Source organism: Lineus longissimus, chromosome 1, assembly GCF_910592395.1.
Source record: "Lineus longissimus chromosome 1, tnLinLong1.2, whole genome shotgun sequence".
Classification (NCBI taxonomy): domain Eukaryota; kingdom Metazoa; phylum Nemertea; class Pilidiophora; order Heteronemertea; family Lineidae; genus Lineus; species Lineus longissimus.
Window position 1 is genome coordinate 14,370,278 of NC_088308.1, and position 26,009 is coordinate 14,396,286.

A 26,009-nucleotide genomic window follows, 5' to 3' on the forward strand; every position below is an offset into this window, starting at 1 on the left:
GTTCTTAAGTTGCTCATTATACAACCAATGTTCCTGTATGAAGAGGAAATCCGCATCCTTACTAAGGTCTCTTAAATATTCATGTCTACCAGGCCCAGTACCATTACTGTTGTAAGTAGTGCATTTCAAAGTGTTCACAAGTGTAGCCAGAGTTATTGTCAGTAAAAGAATTAGGGACCTACTTATCATCAACACCTTGCTGTCTGTTTTGTTCGCGACTTTTAGACGGAACGACATACTTGCGGACCGTGACGCCCTCCGGCCACATGTCCTCACTCATGAGTTTCGGGTAGTCTGTTTTCCCGATAGTTATCCTAAATGAACAGTATACTGAATCTGGGTGTGATAAACGTTTAACAGCACGCACATTTATGTCCTGTTCTTTGACATATTCCTCGAGATCAGACTCAACTGTGCCTTTTCTCAATCGGTACACAAACACATCCCTGGCAGGCTCCGGACCTGCTATAAGTTTATCACTGCACTTAGCTTTCCCAACGATTGCGCGACGCCTATTCATTTCACGTTTCTTTTCTCGCTGCACTTCATATCTGCCCTTTTCGAAGACATCACTGTCACCGTCAGAGCTCCTGTACTGATTTTCTGATTTACTGCATCCCCTAAGACGCAGCACATTTTTGTGAATAGGTGCGGATACGCCGCCGGACCGGGAGTCCTGCGATAGACCTTGATTGTCGTCTTTCCCACGGAAAGACTCGGACGGCAAGGTTGATGCGGCCTTGGCGTACGACTTTCCTACAGGCAGCTCTTTTGTCTCCATCCTCGTTCCGGACGGATACATGATGTGAGGCCAGCCACGACTGCCTCCCCGACGACCACGGTGACCCCTGCTACCGATACTAGCTCGCGCATTAACCAATGACATACTGCACTGCGGTGGCATATAAGAACTGTATGCGCCATTTGCTTTGGGATTCTCAGTACACGTCTCCGTCTCGCTCGATTGTATTTCACTTTCGACACACACTGCCTCCCTATCGAAGTTTGCTTCCCGTTTCTGTTCTCTCGCTGTGATATCAAAGATTTCGATAGAGTTTTTGGTAGCGACTTTCTGCACCTCCGCGAGCCTGCATTCTAGTTTCGACAGGCGATCAACTAATGAAATGTTATTTAACTCTTCGGGATGAGCACGTGGAATCTTCCCAAGATCCTCTGCGTCAATCACAAACTTCGGCAACATATCTGCAGAAACTAGCTTTTTCTACCATTGTCAAGGTACCTGTGAGTTGATTTTTCACTACTCTTGTAAATTTAGTGTCTTTTCCTTTTCTTTAAGCTTGATTTCATGTTGATATGTTTTCTTTTTGTTGTTTCATTGTTGTTGCATGCATTATTTTGATATCATTGCATTGTAATATGTCATTTTAACCCCTTTTTCACCATGCACGATCAAATTACTCAAGTGAACAATAGGGTGTGCAGAATATGTCTGAGACCAGCAAAATCACCAAGTCAAGTTCAGAAAAGAAAGTCACCTCTTTTGTGCAATAACTATGTAGAAGGGATTTCTTCCACCTGGTGTTTAGATATTCGGTGTGACGTTGCAGGGCAACACCCAGATAAATTGTGCATGCTGTGCTATATCTTCATGAAGAAATATTCACCAGATTCATCTGTAGTTGCAGAGCAGAGTGTCAAGTCTGTGCCAAAGTTGCTATTTATAAAAGGGGTGGGTGTAATGCGAGAGAAAAAAAGAAAGCAGGGCGACCCAGTAAGAAGAAACTAGACTTTGTTCTAGAAGATGCAGCAGATGGGATTTTTCAGCATTTATTTCCAGCTCATGAACAACGTATTCCCCTGTTAGGTGAATATGAAATTGTCGGTTTATCAGAGGAATTAAGTTCTACTTTTATTTGCTGTGTGTGTTCGAACATATATCACCCCCAGTCAGTTATAACCCCATGCCAGCATGTATTTTGTTCATCTTGTTTAAGCGTTTTGTTTTGCAACGCAAGGCTCAATACAATCAGTTGCCCTGATTGTTAAAGTAAAATTAGTTTCTGTGATATTAAGTCGGTTCCTGAAAGGTTTGGGAAACAGGTATTGCACTTGAAAGTACAATGTAAACTCGGTGGTGTTCAAAATAACCTGAATCATATTTAAAAACAGGAGTGCAAGAAAACCCTTGAAAATGACAGCATTCTTGGTTTTCCACAAATTTCTACTCCGCCATCCACTCCTGCACACATTCCCGAACCAGACATGCCAGACCCACAAGAACCTGACATACCAGAACCACAAGCACAACCTGACATGCCAGAACCACACACTCCTGTCATGGCAGAACCACAAACACATCAAACACATCAAACCTCGCAAGCCAACTGACAAGGTATCTTCTCCTATAAAACGTTTGCGATCAAGAGAGATTGAAAAAACACGCAAGTTCGTCAGTGGAGGGAAGTCTCTTCTGCAACTTGGAAGAGAGCTCCGTGTCAAGAACAAAATATCGAGGCAGCTAATACTAAACCATGCAGGACTTAAAGTCGCCAAATTGGAAACACATCTGCAATTGGCAATGAAATCGACGGTTGGTCTTTCTTGGAGACAGTCAAGAAAGTTAAAAAAGTATGATCAGTTTATAATAGCATCGTTTTCCGAATTTCTGAAGAGGTTGTTTAAAATATATTGTTCAGAATACATGTTTCTTATTTTATTCTCTACAGGTTTTTCAAAGCAATAGGGGTCAAATATGAAGGCGAAGGGGCGGCAAGAGATTTACAGAAATCACTTGTAGGTGACAACATCCGTGCATAGATGGTTTTGTTCCAAGTGAGAGATGACCATTCTTCCGACAGCATTGGTGGTTACATCCTAAGGAAGGCTCCATACGCATATGCAGTTAGCCTGGAAAACTTGGTCTGTGATCACTTGGATGCCCATCTTAAGTAAGTCCCAGCATAATTATCCATTTCCCTGCAAATTGAAAGTTCCTCTTTTTGCCATTTAACTTCTCAATTTCATCACACACTTTGGTACTTGTAACGGTGTTATGTCTATTTTGCAGGCTTGGTAATTTGAGGTGGCATGGAAACATGCCAAAAGATGAGATTTGGTTAAAGATTGGCGGTGATAAGGGAGGGGACACAGTCAAGCAAGAATTCCAAATAGCCAATGTGGAGAACCCAAATGCTACTGCAAATACAATTGTATATTGTTATTATGAAGGCAGCAACAGTTACACGAACTTGCAGATAGCCTTTGACAGGTTCAAGGAAGACCTAAAAAATCTGCGACTCTCTGCATGGAGGTAAGGTCCTTATATCGACTATATTTCACTCAGTTTTTACCCAAGCTCCCTCCGTTTCGGGCAAAATCTGGCTTGTTTTTTGATAGTATTCTTTTTTACTTTCAGCGACAAGGAAATCAGAATGTTCCTTTTTGGCGACTACGAGTTTTTAACTAAGGTTTACGGGCTAAGCGGAGCATCTGGTAAGCAAACAATATGTTGTATTTTCTACATTGTATGCTGTCAAAACACTTATATATTTCTATATTATGTATCATATGAAACAATCAGAAGGTGCCAATCTGATTTTTAGGTCGTCATCCCTGCCTTTGGTGTGAAGTGACCAGTCAGGAGATGCAAACTTGCAAACTCGTTGGGTGCAAGAGGACATGCAGCAAAACGATCAAAGCACACATTAACTCGTGATCACCGTCGATTCTTGAATGAAGGAAAGGGGATGATAAAAGATGCCAAAAACTACAACAATGTCATCAATGAAAAACTAATTGGTATTCGTTTAAACCAGGTAAGGGATCAGTTTCACTTCAATGAATTGAAACAAATGCTTAACACATTTAATTTCATAAAAAAACTTTATTATTGGTTATTCATTTTACCTGCAAGCGTTTTGTTCTATTTTAGGTGTGTGTCCCGTACCTCCACATTCTGCTGGGTGTTGTTAAGAAGCTGAAATGCTAGAAGAGGAATGCCACACCCTCGATCTGCTAATTGCAGAAGACCAGGCCAGGCATGGTGGTCTTACCAATGAGGAAGGCCTTTATGCCACCTATGTTGAGAGTGTAAGGCGCTTACAGAAATTAGAAAGCAGAATCAGCCGGAAGAAAGCTGTTCTTGAACAGTATGATGAGAATACCACAATTGCTCAGCAAACTGTGTGAATTTATACAATATCAGTTTTAATTCTTCTGGGAATTTCGGTTTTAACAGAAAGAAGATTATGATATTGATTACAATGTAAGTTTGTGCATTGTGTGGCTTGGATGGAGTTCATTTGTTATAACCAATAATGAATTTGATTTCCAGACATTTCATCATCAGAGTTTTGAATTTCAGATATTAAAAGTAGTGGGTTAACGTACTATGTTTTTGCTGTCAAATTTACAAAAACCTGTTCATTTGATATTTAAATCCATAATGAATGTTTCTGTCATTTGATACACCATTGTAACACTGCTAAACATCAATATTACCCACAGCATACATTGACAAATAATGCTAACATTTGATGTGCAAGCGGTCACAGACTGAAATGGAGCAACTTTCAATTGCAAAAGTTGATCAGGGAAGTAAATCCTAACACCAAAGTTTTTACTGTTTCTGAAAGATGAAAAGATTCTCTTGATTATGGTAACTAAATTGTGTTCATAAGAACCAGAGATCAGTCATCAAAAGATTAATTAAAACACGCATAATGTACATGCAGAAAAATACCCGCAGAAGTTCACTTGCTTGTAGCTCAGTAACTACTGAACCGATTTCAGTGATTCAAACACCCAGTTATAGCCTAGAATGGTTATTTCAAGACACACACTGTCCCACCTTGGTAACCCCATCCAGGAAGCAAGTAAAAATAGAATAATATGTGAGCCCCAGTCATGCGAGGTCAGCAGTTGATTGTCTGAACTCCAAGTAGGCCAGTCTAGATCATTGGAATGCGATAGGTAACTACTATGGCCTAGAAACTAAAACACACACACTGAACCGCCGTGAAAACGATCTTAGTATGCCAACCTGATGCCAGATCCCGATTCCGCTTTTTCTATAAACCCAAGGAACGGCAGCTAAACATGGCGTCCAGTAATTTTCCTGGACGCATACTAAGATCGTTTTCTGAATCTTGTTTATTGAAAGTGTTTTAGGAGCTTGAAAACATTTTTCACCATAAACACCCTATTATTTCGCGTTGGACGCCACTGGTCGCCACTGGACGCTTTATAGGATGACCCGTCTCGAGCGCCACCCAACGTCTGTTTTTTTATACGACCGCGTTCTTCGACGTCCTCTTTCACAAAAACATGTGAGGGAAGTTTGCGCGAGCGCCACCCAACGTCTGTTTTGATATACGACCGCGTTCTCCGACGTCCTCTTTCACAAAAACATGTGAGGGAAGTTTGTGCGAGCGCCACCCAACGTCTGTTTTGATATACGACCGCGTTCTTCGACGTCCTCTTTCTCAAAAAAATGCAAGACAAGTTTGCGCCAGCGACGACCGCTTACAAAAACATGTACAGATTTTTTGCGGTTTTCACGGCCCATACATGTCAGCACCTCCCACAACTTTACTGGTGAATGGACGGAACACAGCAATAACAGTCTCAAAACAAAACTTCGAGTACACCCAAGGGCAAATGTGAATGGCATTATCTCAAATAAATAGGAACCTGAAATGGTAATTCATTCCTAATGTCCAATAAAATTCGAGAGGGCACCAAAGCAGACGGAAACTTCATAATTGTAAACACATGGGGCACCATTCTGTAATGCTCATTTTAGTCCACAATCACAGGAGCTCATCAGAAGGAAAAAAATAGATGTGTTCTGCATTGGCTAGCAACCAGCATGACCGACTAAACATGAGTGCCACAGTAGTAAACTGAGTCGTAAGAATAACTCAACTGAGCCCAACAAACAAGTCTCACAAAGAAGTACAGAGTGAGTCAATAATAGCAGTTTTGGAATGCCCCATAGTCTTATGGTGCAGCTTGAAATACAAATATTTTTTCACTATGTTGGCCCACCTTCATGGTAGTTTATAATTTGTACTGAGCGGAGTGCCATATATTCCAGCAATTCCCATGGTGCACGTAAGTTTTACACATTTCACAGTTGTTAGTTTTCTTCTGAGACTTTCGACCATCTGCAGTGCGCCGATAATCACACACTCGACATGTTCTTCTGATGCCATTGTCCCTCGCAGTTGTAGAAGGATGCACACCACTTGTTCTAGTTGCACAGGAGGTACAGATGACCATGGGCTGTGAACTTCAATGGTGATAGACGGCCGGCCTGGGCATGGCCTACCAGCATCCTGATTCAAACGTTGAAGCTGCTGTGGCGCAGTAAGGTCAACCAGTAGCAGCTCACGAATTCCTTCTGCTTCATTATGATTCTCCCTGTTTTTTCTTTGAATAGCACAAACGCATTTACGATGCAAAGTTCGACAAGGCGCCAGAACACCCTCTTCCACCATTTCAGGGTGCGGCGACCAACGGTGTAATAACACAGGAGTTGATCCAAATGATCAACCCCTGGTCGGCTTCCGCACTTCATCTCCTTCATCCATGCATAGTTGAGAGGGCAGTAACATCCTGCTTGTCCTTCCAACGCATAGCCGTTAGATGACCTGCTTCCTTCCAACGCACAGCCGTTAGATGACCTACTTTCTGGAACACCCTGTCACCACGTTGAAATCTGTCACCATGTACAGGTTTGATATCTTGAGGAACTCCACGTCTGTTGGTTCTAACAGGAAAGTATACCATGGTCAAGTAACTGCAAACACAATGTGGGAGAGGTATAAAAAGTAGGCCACACAGTACTGTGTTGTCGCTCAGGGGATAACCTTGGCGGTGATGTCTGTTACCTGAAGCACGAAGAACAAAACTGCATTTCTGCCTATGCATGCATGAGCTCTGATCAGTCTTATTACATGTATTAGAGAAGGTCAAGGGAAATGTTGGCCCAAGTTTCGAGGCTAGCTGGGCACATTTATCAATCCATTCCATCGTTTTGACAGAAATTAGATGGGCTAGGAAAGGGAACCAGCATTCACTCACTTCTGGAAAACAGGTAGGTACAGAACACGAATGTAGGTAAAATAGGTACAGGTAAATTAGGTACGGGTAAAACAGGTATGGTAAAATAGGTACAGGTAAAGTAGGTAGAGGTAAATTAGGTGTGGGTAAATTAGGTATGGGTAAAATAGGTGCTAGGTAAAATAGGTACTGGGTAAAATAGGTACACAAAAAAGAGAAACTAGGTAATATAAAGGTATGATCATATATTTTTATCATGATTCTTTTATTTCTGATTTTATTATTGCTTATTGAAAGAGTTCTCTTAATGATTACTTTTTACTTTTTATGGGAAAAAAATCATGCACTTTAGATAAGTTTAAGCAAGTTCAATAGATTAATGCATTTTCATTTAACTGTGCCAAGTTTGTGCTGTAACTCAGAGGTCGTCATTTGTGTAAAAATAAATACATGCAGTTTCATTAAACAATATTTTGCCTTCGTTTTTACCACTTGTCGTTGTCACCAAAAAACTCTCAATTCAACATATAAAAAACCCAGGAACCCAACCCCAGACTTGAAACCTAAGAAGCCATGTGATCATTTAAGAAGAACTTTTCCCCTCTGTTATTTGTGATGAGACACAGAAAATATTGAGGCCATACCAAGCTGTTGGAAACCATACAAAAGCAGAAAAAGCAGGTGCACTCTTGCTGTTCTACCAGACAAATCTATTTTTCTAACAACAATCAATCATAGTTACTTAGCAACAGTTAATCATAATTAGTATTAGTTGGTAGTGATATCACCACCAGAAAAAAACAACAATCACTAGAGAATTATTTCAATAACAAGCATTAATTAGCACTCCAAGTAATTGATTAAAACAAAATTATCATAAAGTGAACCCTTTCAATAGCATTGAAGAGATGAAAAATTAAAAAAATCAGCAAAACTCAGATAAAATTTTGTGATTGTACCTATTTTACCTGGTTTCTCTTTTTTGTGTACCTATTTTACCCGTACCTAATTTACCGTACCTATTTTACCTTATTTACCTTTATAACTTCATTTTACAGAACACACATCAAAAAAGTCTGAAAATTATCGATGGGGTGCAATGAACACCGTACATCTTCATGATAATTGGGATCAGAGACAAGACCACAATTGATTTTTCAAGCCATTTCCAGTTATTCCAAATGCCCGCCATCAAATACTGCGTTCGGTTGTGAAACTGAAATTCGGATATGATATACGGGTTAGTCTTGGGAGTAACTGGTGCGATTTAAACTGGTGATTGACCACGGAATTTTTTTTTTTAATTGACAAGTTTGACACAAGTGGACATTTTTACCCATTTCGGCCATTTTCACTCCAAATTTGAACCACCCCCCTATGGCCAGGTTGTAAAAATTCAAAATTAATTTTTTTACCACACAATTTACAATTTATTTATATCTGTACTTGCCACAGCAAATATTTTTTCAACACCTCTACAAAATTTGAAATTATTTGAAAATTTCAATTTTTGGCATTTTCACTTAACCCCCCCCCCCTGTAGGACGGGGGGGGGGGGGTTAAATTTGAGAATTTTCTTTTTTTCCCCATTATCCAATTTCCATGATACGTCCACACATTCTCAACACATTTCAGCCAATTCCAACGGTTTTTGTGGATTTCAGAGCTCATTAATTTACTATTTTTGACCTGTAACCCAAAACCCTCTAAATGAAGAGGGATCATCTTGAGATATCAATGAAATATGCCTTTTCCCAAGCATTTAAGATGTCCTCACTAACATAACCAAGTTTCATCAAAATGAACTTGATTTGAGCGAGCTATTAATGTTTTAAAATTTTTGTCCGATACGGACAACCTACCTTATATTTCGTCTTCAAATTGTTTACAGACTGTCTTCAAGTTCAGCTCATTAACTCGTAGAATTCTTAATCGAATGGTACCGAATCTTCGACAAATCACCAGTGGTCTACAGTCAATCTGAAATAGGAATTTGAAACAATTTTAATTCATGACAAATATTCAAAAATTTCAATTTTTTGGAAAAAAGTTGTCTTTTTAAAGGATGTTCCAAGGTTGTGACAGTGGTATCATGCTCAAAATGTCAAAATTTCCAATCGAACAATAATAATTTTGTCTGAAATTTGAAAAACAACAAATATATGATGCATTATAAGCATGGAGGCTTGTTTGTAAGGTGTGAAATGATAAAAAGATTAACCCATATGTTATCTCCCTGTCACATCCAAGTCTGACACTTCCACAACAGCAACCATTGTCACAGCTATTGTCATCGCTATTGTCATATCAATATCCACCCTTTTGTGATCTCTTGTCCTTTCTTGTGTATTTTCAGTCTGTTGAAGGAAGCATCCTGAAATAGACATCTCCTAGGAGTACGATTTTAAGCAAAGAAAGACAAGTTACGAAAAGACAAGACAAGACAAGATGAGGACAAAGGCGAAGAGGTTGATAGAGACACGGCGTTGTAGGAGGCGCCATAGGGCATCGAATGCAGCAATGAGAACAATGCTCAAGAGCGGACACGTGCGGAGTGGAGGTGTCGAGGTGGTGAGCGACGACGAACGAGAAGTAGGCCTACAACCCGCATGGAGACGACTCACGCCCCAGGAGTACGGACAGGTCACAACGATGGGACACGACGGCAAAAGACACATACCGGATATTAATAACCGTACTGCCAAGAATGTCAACTTACTACGGGTCAACATGAAAGAAGACACTGATGATGAGATAGAGATACCAGATGAGACCATGGAGCATGATCACGAGAGTTTCGTTGTTCAGACAACCAAACTGATGGATGTGCTCAACGACGTTAACAGGGCCCATAGCGAATATCACGTGAACTGTCAGCCGATATTCAAATATGGAGAGGTACGGAAGCAGGGCGTATGTTGTTCAGTCACTATGGTGTGTAAAAACTGTGGTTTTGATTCGAAATTGTATAAACATTTTGAGGACATAGACACTGGCAAGCGCGGACGAAAAGCCGCTCTTCCAAATGTTGCATTACAGATTGCGTTGTAGGACACAATGATTGGCAACGAGAGTATGAGTTACATACTGAGCATGATGGGAATCCCGCCCCCCTGTAGGAGTATCATGCAAAAGCAGGCAAATAAAGTTGGTGAAGAAACAGTTAAAATGAATGTGGCCGATATGGCAGACATATGTGACAACTTGAAAAGGATACTGCGCCTAAGAAATCAGGACGACACAGGAATCAATGTCCAAGCTGATGGACGCTATAATAGCTTACACCTCACTTCGAGGAACAAGACTGGAGCACAATGACTGGATTATGTGTTGAAAATGTGACAGATGAACACAAAATCATTGACATTGAGGTTAAAACAAAACTCTGCTGGATAGGGGCTGCAATGCGGGCGAAAGGTTTTGAAGTTAAATGTTGTGCCACTGGCACAAACGTTGACGAACGACACTCGAAGTGCACGGCTAACTTTCCTGAGGCAGATGCATTCAGAGAATATGATCTTGGGGTTGCATTTGCCGAGACTTTTGAGAAACAGAGCCTACATGTAGAACATTTGACTACAGATGGTGATTCCAGTTCATTCAAAGGGTTAACTGATGCAACAAAAAAGCTCTTCGGCGGCTTGTTCACGGTGAAGCATCAACTTGACTCTATACATTTGCATCAAGCCCAGACGCGTGCATGACATAGAGCTGAATTCAGTAAAGGTATGTTCCCGGGACGTACTGCAGAGGAGAGAACACTGTTAAAAACAACGTTTCTGAATGATCTTAGGGTAAGGTCATCCAAGATTTTGCAATCTCTATTTAAGCGCTGCAACGGTGATCTCGACAGGATCATGGGATACCTGTATGACACTGTTGCCTGTGTTGTGAACTGTTATGGTGGTGACTGCACTGGTTATCCACAGAATGAATTCTCACTGTGCTCAGGCACAACTGGTTCTTGGTGGCACAAATCAACACGATGGTCATCTTACGGCGAGATTCCCAAGTTAAAAATGACAGTGATTGACAAGAACTTGGTACATCTCGTTTTGGAGGTATGCCTTAGTAAAGGAGCGTTGCGACAGCTGAGTCTTGGAGTGACAACCCAGGGAGTCGAGTCCAAGAATCGAGGTCTGTCGGCCAGCGATCCTAAGATTGTGACCAGGAGCAGGAACTCAACTCCTCGTATCCATTCAGCAGCCCACAGAATGAACCATAACATAGCCGAGAGCGGGCGACGGAAACTAAAGTGGTTCAACATCGAAGTCGATACTTGTTGCTGCCCAATGAAAGCGCTGGACAGAATTGCAATGAACAGGCAGTACACAGTCAGGTACAAACGGAGTGCTAGACACCAGCAGTTAGCTGGTGTTTTGAAAAACATCAGGGCAACGGATTACTTCACGAAGAAGAAAAACAAAACCAGGGATGTTGACTACAACAAACATGTGATGATAACAATGCCGGACTTGCGAAGGAAGGCTGTTGCACAACGAGACAGACCGCCTGTACCAGAGTGGAAATGTCTTGACCCAAACAGCAGAAACTATGACCACTCCTACTTTCGGCGATCCTTCAAGATCCAACCAGCCATCAACAAAACCAAGAGGTTGCCATCGCGGTAAGAAAAACTTTCAAATGTCAATTCAATATAATGATACATATGTATTTTCTTTCAACTTCAACACATAGCTTACCAGGAAAAATGCATTTAGGCCGGTTGCCATGGCCTGCACAAACTTTCTTGGCATTGCACCTTTTTCTACTTTGATTGACCCTTCCTCTTTCTATTGTTAAGTGCTCGACTTTCACGCACAGAGGATTATGACACAGATGATAACCTGCGCTAGTTTTGAATTGCAATTCATCATTCTCACATAAAAACATCGCACGGTGTGCTGTCATTGTGACCGGCTTCTCCAAAAAACTTACTTTAACAAACCCGTATGTCACCCCCCTCTTTTTTTGTTTAGCCCCCGCCCAATTCAAACAAAAAACATCACTTTTAGTCTTTGCTAACATTCTCGCTCGTAATTCTGATACTTTTCTTTTGAGTTCACCTGCTGAAATAAAACAAGAGGCCCAAGGGCCTGGCGCTCAGCTGGATGACCTAATAACATAGGACTGAGGGTGTAAAGTAGTAAATATCGGCTTTATACTACTGTTTGAAGGTCAAGAGAACACGTTATATCACTAAACTTTCCAATGCAGAGCTGCCAGCTGGATGAAATATGATTGAACTAATCAGCCATGGTATGTAAATATTACAGGAGGCAACAGAAGATATCCCTAGTTCAGTATGTTGTATCGGTAGCTTTACAGAAAAGAAGTGTCAGAGAGGATGAGACTTCTCCATGGACAACTGTGGTATGTCCAGGCTGGGTTGTACAGCACAAGGATTCAAAATGCTGTCTGTAATTGAGAGGTATCCTGATTTAACAGAGGTCAAAATAAATAGAAATGACCAGTTTGGGACTAATACCACTGTCTTTTTTTAATAAGGTAGAGATTACAGGAGTCTACAAAATTAATTTTATTGAGAGAAATTGACCTGTCCTGCAGGTGATTGGAATTTACAATACAAAGGGTCGTTTTTTAATGACATTATGCTCTACTGCGTATCCCTAGTGAGTCGATCGGGAACCAATCTATCCTTGGCGCAGACAGGTTCAAATTGGCTATATCTTGAATAGATTGAATTGCGATGAAAATCTAATGCAATAAAGGAGCAATATCGAAGAGAAAAATTAATCAAACCAATTGTCCACAGACTCGGACCCTGAAATGGCGTGATGTATGCGTGCATATAAAAGTATATCAATTGGTCCGATAGAGATGATGAGGCAATGTCAATATGCCTTGTTCCTTTGTCAGCAATATGCCCCTTTTTATACGGAGAAGAAGGAGAACCCAGATAGGCCTTCACATGTCGGCTTCCAAATGGCTCGAACCAACTGTACTATCACTACTATAAATTTAAAATGCGTGCTCCTCCTACATATAGCAATGTCTCGGCCAAAAAGGCACTTAGTCAACAGGCAAACTAGAAGTTCAGCACCGTGAGCAGCTCCTGGGTAAGGCCATGTCAGGTTCCGCGCGCCTCTTCAGATACCTCAAGTATTGAAAGCTGTGGTGAGCACATAACAAGAGGCCCAAGGGCCTGGCGCTCAGCTGAAATGGATAGGTGAAGGCAAGGGTCAAGTGTGTGTCGGTACCGTTATTATGAGGCAACGAAGAAGATAAAGAGTTGGTTAACAAAATGAACTTTATTGGTGCGGCAGATATTTGATGCCTTTTCGGCAGATATTGAAGCGCCTTGCGGCAGATATTTGTTGCCTTGCGGCAGATATTTGATAACGCTCTCCAGGAATGGAAAGCAGTAAAACGAGTAAGCACACCTTACTCTGAATTTGGGAACAGCAAGTGCTTTCCTGGACTTGAAATGTGCCTACGACTCCTCTTGCAATAACCAACAACAGTTAATCTGTAAAATGAAACGGCCAGGGGCCATTGTGCTCACCGTAAGTATTTTTGGTAGACAGTTACAGAAAGTGCTACAGTATGTAGGCCTCTCATAATTTATACATGCATCTGTGACCAGTTCAGAGCCGGCCCTGGCCAAGTGGTGAATCTGAGACTTGTGCTTCCAAGCTTGTAGAGTCTAGGTGAAAATGATAGTGAAGAAACGTGCCACTCCATGACAATGGTGAATATATTTTTAACTTTGACCTCAGTGACCCTGAAAGGTAGGTCAAATAACAAACCAGGGTGATATGTGATGTAGACACATCCACCCGACCATAACAATTTCATCACTCGTTACACTACAGCGATCGGCAAAAAACGATTTCCAAGATGGCCGCCTTATTAAATCTATGGCACCAAATAAATCAAAAAATGAAGAAAATGTAAGATAGAACTCAGAAAAGAAAAAAGGAAAAGATGAAAAATAAAAATATTTTTTGCTGTCCTTGACCGAGGTTTGAACTCACGACCTTTGGATTGCCACAATACGAGGAAAAACCCACAAAACATGCAATTTCGGCCATATTTGAATTCCGATCCGGCTGAAACTTGGCATACAAATAGTGGCTTCTCAGATGCATCATTACACAAAATTAAAACTCTTTACATTGAACAACGACAAAACGTACCAAGAATGGTAAAGTTTTCAACTTTGACCTCTGTGAACTTGAAAGGTGGGTCAAATCAAAAACCCGTAAGATATGTGATGTATCCTTGCTAGGAGTACCTACCATGAAACTTTTATCAAAAACAAATCAGTAATAAGCGAGAAATCACACTTTTTGAGTTTTGAGTTTGGGCCCCCTGGTGGCCAAGTCAATAATCAGACCGAACCAAAATTCAGTGTAAAAGGTCAACTGACCTAGGGGGTCACTTGTTCAAAGTTTCAAGTTCATAACTGTTGCGGTTGAGAAACGTGCCATAGTTACACTCAAACGGCAAATTTACGCCATTTGACCTCTGCGACCTTAAAAAGTAGGTCAAATCCGAAAAATCGTGCAACATCTGAGGTAACCTTGCTAGGGGTCCCTGCCATAAAAATTTCATCAAAAACAATTTGCTAATAAGCAGGCTATTGCACTTCTTACTTTTTCTGTTTTGGCCCCCTGGTGGCAAAGTCAAGAATCAGATCAGGCTGAAATTCAGCACCAGAGGTTATCTGATATAGGGGGTTATATGTACCAAGTTTCAAGCTCATAGCTTTGGTGGTTGAGAAACGTGCCATAGTTACACTCAAACGGCCAATTCACGCCATTTGACCTCTGCGACCTTGAAAAGTGGATCAAATTAAAAACCCGTAAGCTATATGATGTATCCTTGCTATGAGTACCTACCACAAAAGTTTTATCGAAAACAAGTCACTAATAAGCGAGATATCACACTTTTTAGATATCCACATTTGGCCCATTGGTGGCCAAGTAGAGAATCAGATCAGACAGAAATTTAGTGTCACGGGTCATCTGACCTAGGGGGTCATGTGTACAAAGTTTTAAGTTCATAGGCCTAGCGGTTAAAAAACGTGCCACTGTTTTTGAACTAGGATACGACGAACGACGACGACGACGACGACGACGACGACGCCGACGGACGACAGACACTGCGGTATTGCATAGACTCCCCTACGGTGAGCCAAAAAGAGAAGAGAAATTAACACTGACTGAATAAAAAAGGGTGACATAGACGGGGAAATGTACACCACCGGATACAGTCTGTGCTTGATCAGGCATCGGTCAGATGATATCCTGAACAAGGCATCTATGGAAGCAAATCCAGAAAGAGACTTAACCTTCGAAGGGCACACTTATCACTCAGTGAAAAGTCAGTCCTGGGGGTTGTTTTCCAATTCAAAATAAAAGTGTAACCTCTTTAAATTAGTCTCACAGACTGAACCATAACACTCAACAGCCAACCGTGCCCACATGATGTGAGCCGTGAGCGAGTGGTGTACTACATTTTGAAAATTGTCTATCGTCTACGACATGTGACAGAACAGGTTCTAGTGGACTTAATGATGAGGTACTATCAAATAAAGTGTCCATCAAATGAATCATGAGGGCCTGTTGAGTTATACTCTAAGCCTGCACAGCGCAGTGTACAGACAGTACAGGATTGCCAACCAAAAACATGAGCATTGCTGCGTAAGGAAACTGCAGTGGAATTCATACTACGATGTCATAATGTGACTTTCAAAATAATTGTAAACAAACGTAAATGGAGAGATTTGTTGACCGTCCCAAAATGGCCGACGGCGAATTCTCCGGTCGCTAGCGCAGTCCATAAACAAGCATCAATTTTACCAACTTTGGGTGCAAGCTTGGTCATAAAAGTTACAGAACTGTTAGAAATACATCTAAACAACATATATATACAGTTTAAAGTGCATAAAAATCCCGTTTCAACCTCCGGGTGCTACCTTTTTTTCTCCGCCACACGCCGGGCCCTACCGGTCGTTATTTAGTGCGACCGCCACCAGAGTGTTTATCACGATCTTTCGCCGTTTTAATTGCACGTTTTAGGTAGATTAATCAATTATTACATGCATGCATTATATATCACCGAAATGATAATTGCGTAGGCTATTTGAAACTAAGTTCAGATATCATTTTCGATCTTTGAATTGAATTTAGGCGAGTGATTTTTGACACCCGGTCGACATATCAGGACTTGCAAAATTCACGCGAGATCGCTTGCATCATCAGCACGTTTGAAAACCGAATTTCACAAATTCCACAAATATTTATCACATACCATATGTATCACCACAACGGTAACTCTCTAGACTAATTGAGGGGTTCAGGCGCAAAACCCAGTAAGTCCACAATACCCCTATTGTTTTAAAACAAGAATTTTTGTTTGGGAGTAGGTTCATTGGTTACTGGTTTACTCTCATTGTAATCAAATAGTGTTTTGGTTGGTAAACAAAAGGCCAGAATTTCAAAAATTAACCTTTATTATGAAAACTAGTTTTTAAGCAATTTTGATTGATATTGGCGGCAAAACTCTGTAAGTCCAAATGCGTTATTTTTGCAAAATTCAGTAAGTCCAAAAAATCTGTGTTTGCAAAACCTATCACTGGAAGAATATGCATGAAAATGTAACAGAACACAACACAGTTAGCAATGTACTCAAATTGGATTAATAAAAGAGCAAATTCCTGTCTGTGAATAGTTTTGAATGTTAGTGTTTTTTGCCAGGAGTCTATAGACCAGAAACTACCGACTGTCCGTCACTTGGGAGGCCAAGCCATCCTGCTGTGATAAGTGAATGAAATCAGTACTGGGTACCTCAGAAAATTTCTGCACAATTTAATTCAATGCCTCCCATAAAGCCAAACTTTTAAAATCCAATTTATTCAACTTAATTTTGCGTAAATTCAGCAGAAATTGACAAAAAAACCGCTATTCTACAGCGAAAGCCTTGCGAACGGGGGCGCCGCCATTTTGTGCGTCATGTGACATGCAGTTCATCAGTGATTGGCTTTCAGGGACTTACGTGTTTCTGCACCAATATGGTGGTGGCGTTTACTGGGTTTTGCAAACAAACTGGGTTTAAGGTAGGCATTTATGATGGGACTTACGGGATTTTGCAACAATATGATTTGACTAACGTCATCTACATGCCAAAAGCTGTACATTGGTACAGCTATCTCATTAGCTCACCTCTTAGCAGAGGTGAGCTTATCCCATACCGTGGCGTCCGTCGTCCGTCGTCGTCGTCGTCGTCGTCGTCCGTCGTCCGTCGTCCGTTAGCAGGGCACGTTTCGTAACTGTTAGAGCTATTGAGTTAAAACTTGGTACACATGTACCCTTATGTAATGACACCTGGGAGACCAAGTTTCGGTCCGATTCGTTTCATGGTTTGGCCACCAGGGGGCCAAACGTTAAAAGTGAAAATATGCAATATCTCCCTTAATAGTAGTCGGGAAATTTTGAAAAAAATATGGTAGGTACTTCTAGCAAAGGTGCATCATATATCCTCCGGGTTTTTGATTTGACCTCCTTTTCAAGGTCACAGAGGTCAAATGGTGTAAATTAGCCGTTTGGGAAAAAAGTTGTCTTTTTAAAGGATGTTCCAAGGTTGTGACAGTGGTATCATGCTCAAAATGTCAAAATTTCAAATCGAACAATATTAACTTTGTCTGAAATTTGAAAAACAACAAATATATGATGCATTATAAGCATGGAGGCTTGTTAGTAAGGTGTGAAATGATAAAAAGATTAACCCATATGTTATCTCCCTGTCACATCCAAGTCTGACACTTCCACAACAGCAACCATTGTCACAGCTATTGTCATCGCTATTGTCATATCAACATCCACCCTTTTGTAATCTCTTGTCCTTTCTTGTGTATTTTCAGTCTGTTGAAGAAAGCATCCCGAAATAGACATCTCCTAGGAGTACGATTTTAAGCAAAGAAAGACTAGTTACGAAAAGACAACACAAGACAAGATGAGGACAAAGGCGGAGAGGTTGATAGAGACACGGCGTATTAGGAGGCGCCATAGGGCATCGAATGCAGCAATGAGAACAATGTTCAAGAGCGGACACGTGCGGAGTGGAGGTGTCGAGGTGGTGAGCGACGACGAACGAGAAGTAGGCCTACAACCCGCATGGAGACGACTCACGCCCCAGGAGTACGGACAGGTCACAACAATGGGACACGACGGCAAAAGACACATACCGGATATAAATAACCGTACTGCCAAGAATGTCAACTTACTACGGGTCAACATGTAAGAAGACACTGATGATGAGATAGAGATACCAGATGAGACCATGGAGCATGATCACGAGAGTTTCGTTGTTCAGACAACCAAACTGATAGATGTGCTCAATGACGTTAACAGGGCCCATAGCGAATATCACGTGAACTGTCAGTCGATATTCAAATATGGAGAGGTACGGAAGCAGGGTGTATGTTGTTCAGTCACTATGGTGTGTAAAAACTGTGGTTTTGATTCGAAATTGTATAAACTTTTTGAGGACATAGACACTGGCAAGCGCGAACGAAAAGCCGCTCTTCCAAATGTTGCATTACAGATTGCGTTGCAGGACACAATGATTGGCAACGAGAGTATGAGTTACATACTGAGCATAATGGGAATCCCGCCCCCCTGTAGGAGTATCATGCAAAAGCAGGCAAATAAAGTTGGTGAAGAAACAGTTAAAATGAATGTGGCCGATATGGCAGACATACGCGAGAACTTGAAAAGGATACTGCGCCTAAGAAATCAGGACGACACAGGAATCAATGTCCAAGCTGATGGACGCTATAATAGTTTACACCTCACTTCGAGGAACAAGACTGGAGCACAATGACTGGATTATGTGTTGAAAATGTGACAGATGAACGCAAAATCATTGACATTGAGGTTAAAACAAAACTCTGCTGGATAGGGGCTGCAATGCGGGCGAAAGGTTTTGAAGTTAAATGTGGTGCCACTGGCACAAACGTTGACGAACGACACTCGAAGTGCACGGCTAACTTTCCTGAGGCAGATGCATTCAGAGAATATGATCTTGGGGTTGCATTTGAGAAACAGGGCCTACATGTAGAACATTTGACTACAGATGGTGATTCCAGTTCATTCAAAGGGTTAACTGATGCAACAAAAAAGCTCTTCGGCGGCTTGTTCACGGTGAAGCATCAACTTGACTCTATACATTTGCATCAAGCCCAAACGCGTGCAGGACATAGAGCTGAATTCAGTAAAGGTATGTTCCCGGGACGTACTGCAGAGGAGAGAACACTGTTAAAAACAACGTTTCTGAATGATCTTAGGGTAAGGTCATCCAAGATTTTGCAATCTCTATTCAAGCGCTGCAACGGTGATCTCGACAGGATCATGGGATACCTGTATGACACTGTTGCCTGTGTTGTGAACTGTTATGGTGGTGACTGCACTGGTTGTCCACAGAATGAATTCTCACTGTGCTCAGGCACAACTGGTTCTTGGTGGCACAAATCAACACGATGGTCATCTTACGGCGAGATTCCCAAGTTAAAAATGACAGTGATTGACAAGAACTTGGTACATCTTGTTTTGGAGGTATGCCTTAGTAAAGGAGCGTTGCGACAGCTGAGTCTTAGAGTGACAACCCAGGGAGTCGAGTCCAAGAATCGAGGTCTGTTGGCCAGCGATCCTAAGATTGTGACCAGGAGCAGGAACTCAACCCCTCGTTTCCATTCAGCAGCTCACAGAATGAACCATAACATAGCCGAGAGCGGGCGACGGAAACTAAAGTGGTTCAACATCGAAGTCGATACTTGTTGCCGCCCAATGAAAGTGCTGGACAGAATTGCAATGAACAGGCAGTACACAGTCAGGTACAAACGGAGTGCTAGACACCAGCAGTTAGCTGGTGTTTTGAAAAACATCAGGGCAACAGATTACTTCACGAAGAAGAAAAACAAAACCAGGGGTGGTGACTACAACAAACATGTGATGATAACAATGCCGGACTTGCGAAGGAAGGCTGTTGCACGACGAGACAGACCGCCTGTACCAGAGTGGAAATGTCTCGACCCAAACAGCAGACACTATGACCACTCCTACTTTTGGCGATCCTTCCAAGATCCAACCAGCCATCAAGACAACCAAGAGGTTGCCATCACGGTAAGAAAACTTTCAAATGTCAATTCAATATAATGATATTCTCTTTCAACTTCAACACATAGCTTACCAGGAAAAATGCATTTAGGCCGGTTGCCATGGCCTGCACAAACTTCTTGGCATTGCACCTTTTTCTACTTTGATTGACCCTTCCTCTTTCTATTGTTAAGTGCTCGACTTTCACGCACAGAGGATTATGACACAGATGACTTATATGATAACCTGCGCTAGTTTTGAATTGCAATTCATCATTCTCACATAAAAACATCGCACGGTGTGCTGTCATTGTGACCGGTTTCTCCAAAAAACTTACTTTAACAAACCCGTATGTCACCCCCCTCTTTTTTTGTTTAGCCCCCTCCCAATTCAAACAAGAGCAACGCACAGCGTGGCATATGTCCCTGACTGGATTTGAGACGAGTTGGGAGATCTTTATACCAGAGGGTGCTGATTGTCAATTGTCGTTCGTAAACAATTTGTAAAGTTCGAGTAAGGGATTTTGGTTATATATTGTATGGGAAGTGATGTACATGTTGCAGTTTATTTGGCAAAATACATGTAGCATCAAGTTTTGTGATGTTATAACACGGTTCTGGTGGAAGGTATTTTGGAAGAAGAAACAACAGGGATAGATAATAGTCGTACTTCCACCTATCAAATCCCCGAGTCTTTTGCGCTTACACCTATGAATTGCCGTGTCTAAATAGACCCGTGTGTCAAATCCCTGTGTCTATTAGCTCGATGGGGCTAATCGGGGGCTAATTTAGACCCGTGTTCAACACAGGTTTTTTGATAGGTGGAATCTGAATAGTCCCGGCAATTGCAAGTTCTAAGACCCGGCGACAGATAGCGCGGTGTAGTTGCCTCGGTATTGCGCACGCGAAATTCCCCTCCAACGGGAAAGAAACACAGGAGAGCTCCCTACCTACAGCGCACCTGTCGCCGGGGCTATTAACCATTATCTAACACCACTGATAGGTGTAAGTGCGCCCCGGGTTTTTTGACACACGGCGAAGACACGGGTCTTGAAAAAACACGGGGTTTTATGATAGGTGGAACTACGACTAATATGGACTGTTAGGCACTTTAACACGGAATTTTTGACTTGATTGATCTCAGATTTTTTATTCTGCATCATATATTCATTGTACACAAGCATATCTTATTGCATATAATGCAATACCTGTGTGGTCTATAGAGAATGGGCAAGTTCACATTTGGTGGTGTGTTATGATTGAGGAATCTGTTAGTGCTTTTCAATGCCTGGTGCAATTAGTTGATGCAAAAATACATAACAGACATTAAATTCATGATAAGAAGTTTTCATTTTTGTGATATTATTTTGTATCATTTACACTTTGGCCAGGAGTTGAAAGCGGTAACAGATTCCTCAATCATAACACACCATCAAATGTGAACTCACCCAATAAAGACTAGGAGGGACTATATACCTACATAATGTTTTGTAGGTAGATGTTAAAATATAAAACAGGGGTGGATCAAATGCTAGAGGTGGTAAGACAGTGGAGAAGACATAATTTTTTGAATGGAATTTTATTATAAATGCAAAAATAGGCAAGTACAGTGTATACAATAAACTTATGAAAAATATGTAGGTATGTACTGATTATTCTTGTCCAGCAAGTGATTAATAATCATATATATGTACATTCATTGAAAATCACAGTTAATTATATTTTTGTATACTTGAGACAAACTTACTCTAGAATTTTGGCTATAAAACCAGACAAAGGAGATTCACTAGACTTGGTGTAAAACTATAAAATTGAATATAAGGGTAGCCTATTGTGCATAATTTCGATTGGCGATGTTTGCAGTAAATGCATGTGTGGTTTGAGTGTAGGCCTTGAGCTCGCTGGTCTTATAGCCAAGATTCTAGAGTATATTAATATATATGTAAAATATGTAGGTTTGTAATGACTATTGGTCTCTCACAGGAATTACTCACAGGGAGTGCAGGAGATAATTGTTGCAGTTGTTTTGAAAAAGACAACTTCAAAATTGCTGTTGTATTCCAGTAATGAAACGGCCAGGGGCCATTGTGCTCACTGTATAGATATTTGGTGCTTTGGAATTCATCCAGGTTAAGAAACATTGTTCATGTATAGTACATAGGTCAAACCAAAGTCGGTATGACATGTGATGTATCGTTGCTTGGAGTAAGAACCATAAGAATATCATCAAAAACAAGTCACTAATAAACGAGATATTGCACTTTTTACCTATTTTAGTTTTGGCCTCCTGGTGGCCAAGTTGAGTACCAGATCAGATCGAAATTCGCTGTCCGAGGTAACATGACGCAGGTCATGTGTACCAAATTTCAAGTTCATAGCTTTAGTAGTAAAGAAACGTGCCATAGTTACAATCAAACGACCAATTTACGCCATTTGACCTATGTGACCTTGAAAAGCAGGTCAAATCGAAAACTCATACGATAAGTGATGTATCCTTGCTAGGAGAACCTACCATAAAAATATCACACTTTCTAGGTTTTCACTTTTGGCTCCCTGGTGGCCAAGTCGAGAATCAGACCGGACTGAAATCAGGGTCAGAGGTCAGCTGACCTAGAGGTCCTTTGTACAAAGTTCAGGGCTGCCTACCCTTACGTTTTTGGCGTAATAAATACGATTTGAGTGCCGATTTTACACATTACGCATAGCACTCTGATTTTACGCCCCTAAGCATTTCCAAAATACGACTTTTAAAAAAAACCATTACACATTGTAGCCTTGTAAATAAAGATCTATTGTTGCTGTCTTTGTTCATTTATTTATATAATCCTAATAAGATAATGTTATGTTTCTGCCCGTTTTGAAATATTATTTCAAAAATGAGTTCGGCCCTTGGAATCAAAGTAAGGCCCCGTACCAAACGCAACGCCGGCCGGCCGCACATGTCACTCAGTAATTTATGCAACATTTTAGAAGCACTCGAGCGCCGCGCTGTGTTAAAAAAGTAAACTAATATCAACCTTAGCGGCTGGAAGATCTGCTGACGTCCTAAATATCACACGTCCCGTAATGCATAACAGATGGCGCGTGGAACGAGGTCAGCAGACGGGTAGACAGTGAATGGAAACATGTCGTCTGCCAAGAAGAGGAAGGCGCCAGCTGCGGTTTCTAGCTTCGATGTCGACGATGACAGGAGCGACATGTCGGATGATGACAGTGTTATGATTGATGATGATGATGCTGGGCCTCAACGTGCTGCAAAGAAGAAACCCACAGGTCAGCGGTTCAACAACAAATACTGCGATTTTCCGGGCATCTCTGCAAGTGACAGGGGGAAGAAGTATGCACGATGCTCGTACTGCAAATCTGATTTTTCGATTGCCCATTCGGGTTCATATGATATTGAGCGTCACCAAAAAGGTAAAAAGCACACTGATATGATGAAGGCTGCAAAGAATACCCACAATGTGGGGGATTTCTTCCACCAACGCAACGAAGCACTTGACCTTCAAGTTGTCAAAGCAGAGACAATAATGACTGAATTCATCGTCAAGATGAATCTGCCGCTGACGGCGGCCGATGAGTTTACCAAGGTGGTTAAGGAAGCGTTTCCGGACTCCAAAATTGCTAAATTGTATGGTTGTGGCCGGTCGAAGACAACTGCTATTGTAAAACACATGGCTGCAGAGATTAAAGACGAGATGAAGGAGAAGATGAAGACTGGGGCGTTCTCGATAGCCACAGATGGGTCCAATGACCAAAAGGAAAAACAGTTTCCAGTGGTGGTCAGCAGCTCTTCGATTGAGGATGGTGTTACGGTTCAACTACTGTCAGTACCTGTTCTAGAAGGGGTGCCAGCTACAGGTAAGCTCTATCCTTCCTTATCAGTCTTGTATTGGTGTAGCCTTCACATATAGGCCTATATCTCATTTGAGGTTAATGATTGATATAGTAGTAGTATTGACTCTGCTTACTCACTTCATTTGTATGTTTCTACTAACTTTCATTGTATTGTAATCTTATATTTTTGTATGTTTTCTTTTTAAATGCCATACTGTCTCTGTACACTTTAGTGCAATAAAATAATTGTAATTGTAATTGATAACTGTTACCTGATATACAGTATGATACCTATAATACGTGACGGTCTAGGCTACCTCCCATTCAGGGTTTCCGCCAGGATTTTTTTTGAGGGTACGCCTCCCCCCCAAAAAAAAAATTTCAAATTTTTTTTTCTCAACATTTTTTATTTTTCATTTTAGACCTTTTATGTGTTTTCCAGGTGATTTTCATCACAAATATCAACTAGAACTGATATTTCTAGCTATTAAATATCTGGTCAACACATTTCTAGGTCTATAATGCAAAATAATTATATTTTGTTCAATTCTATGTGTAGGCCTACCCTAAACTTTTTTGAGGGTACGGGTTGTTTACCCTGTTTACCCTCTGGCGGAGACCCTGCCATTTTGTATCACAGCAGATTCTAATTGGCCAAGTTGCAGGAATCCTTTCATACATAAAAAGGAGTTATTATATATTTTGTAATTTCAGGCAAAAACATCTTCAACCTGTTGGATGCTGAAATGAAAGATGAGGATGAGCCTATCCCTTGGTCAAATTGCTTGGCATTTGGCACAGATAATGCCAATGTAATGGTTGGTAACCGAAAGGGCGTATTTGCCTTTATGGTAGAGAAGAACAGTGACATATTTCTTTCTGGATGTCCCTGTCATTTAATACATCACGCAGCAGAAAAATTCGCCGCTGCCCTGCCGTTCAAGGTTGATGAAGTGCTTACAGACACGTTTTTCTATTTGGATAAATCAAGCAACAGACTCATTGCATTGGACACTTACCAGAAACTCTATGATGTTGGACGACATACTAAGATTCTCAAGCATGTCTCTACTAGATGGCTTAGTGTAAGCCGGTGTGTTGATCGCATCCTAGAAAATTGGGAAGCACTATATAGCTTGTTCAAAGATGCTGCTGATGCTGAGACCAAGTCTGCTGGCAAAGAGCAGCCTGAGACAAGGGTTGGGCGTATGTACAGGTTCTATCGCTCGCCTACCAATAAACTATATTGTATGTTCCTGGAGAATGTGCTTGCGGTTTTCAATAAGACAAATGAGACACTTCAGTCCGAGGCTCCTCTTATCCATGTCCTACGGAGAACTCTCCATAAACTGCTCCGGGACCTTCTGATCAGGTTTAAGTTGCCAGGAGCATTGAATGGGAGAACAGCTACTGGGGTGTCACTTGCAAATGGAGTTGGGCAAAAGCTGGATAACGATCTGATCATTGGTGATAATGCCAGGGAAGCCATTGCCAGGAAAGCTGAAAACCGTCTGAGGGATTCCCGCATCAAGGAATTTTACGCCACCGCCAGACAATGCTTTCTGGAAGGTTGTCGCTATATAAAGGAGAAGCTTCACCTTGACGAAGAACTCTTAAGGCATGCTGAAGTAGTTGATGTTGATTTACGTCTCAATGGTGCCACATCTACTGACCTCCTGTACTTCATCAAAAGATTCCCTTGTCTTCTCCCTGAAGGTAGGTCATCATCATGTTTCAACAAATGATCAAGGCAACCTGAGGGGCCGAGCTATTTTTTTTATATATACCTACATGCCGATAAAATTAATCTACTTTGATCACTGATTGATCTTATGTTTGGTATAATGTAATTGACTTTGTCTTGCAATTTCAGTGCTGGTGTTTCCTTTCAGACAATTCTTTTACAGGCATCCCTGAACTTTAATTGTTCCTTTAATAGTTAAATAACTTCATTGTTTGTGCAATTCTTATTATTTCAGGTGTTTCAAGAGAAACATTGGAGTTGGAATTTGCAGATTACCAGAGC

The 26,009-nt window shown here is 41.2% G+C and overlaps 2 protein-coding genes and 2 long non-coding RNA genes across 5 annotated transcripts in view; 3 read left to right on the plus strand and 1 right to left on the minus strand.

Moving 5' to 3' along the window:
- Positions 1–10,779, plus strand: part of LOC135488726 (uncharacterized) — a 205,003-nt gene extending 194,224 nt beyond the window's left edge. Inside the window, exon 3 of the long non-coding RNA XR_010447023.1 lies at positions 9,383–10,779. This is a non-coding gene — a long non-coding RNA (uncharacterized LOC135488726). The remainder of the gene's footprint in view (positions 1–9,382) is intronic.
- Positions 2,779–3,910, plus strand: LOC135496594 (uncharacterized). The gene is made up of 5 exons (XM_064785991.1): positions 2,779–2,909; positions 3,029–3,271; positions 3,377–3,453; positions 3,564–3,776; positions 3,893–3,910. Exons 1-4 carry the CDS (start codon positions 2,779–2,781, stop codon positions 3,674–3,676), a joined length of 564 nt encoding a protein of 187 aa, XP_064642061.1. The 3' UTR covers positions 3,677–3,776; positions 3,893–3,910.
- Positions 8,883–26,009, minus strand: part of LOC135488746 (uncharacterized) — a 28,566-nt gene continuing 11,439 nt past the window's right edge. Inside the window, exon 4 of the long non-coding RNA XR_010447036.1 lies at positions 8,883–9,006. This is a non-coding gene — a long non-coding RNA (uncharacterized LOC135488746). The remainder of the gene's footprint in view (positions 9,007–26,009) is intronic.
- Positions 10,910–22,392, plus strand: LOC135488596 (uncharacterized). 2 transcript variants are annotated; one of them, XM_064773242.1, is made up of 3 exons: positions 10,910–11,653; positions 17,915–20,174; positions 20,526–22,392. In XM_064773242.1, the coding sequence occupies exons 2-3, from the start codon at positions 18,873–18,875 to the stop codon at positions 20,574–20,576; spliced, it is 1,353 nt and encodes a 450-aa protein (XP_064629312.1). In that variant the 5' UTR covers positions 10,910–11,653; positions 17,915–18,872; the 3' UTR covers positions 20,577–22,392. Both variants share the same exon structure in this region, with proteins under 2 accessions (XP_064629312.1, XP_064629319.1).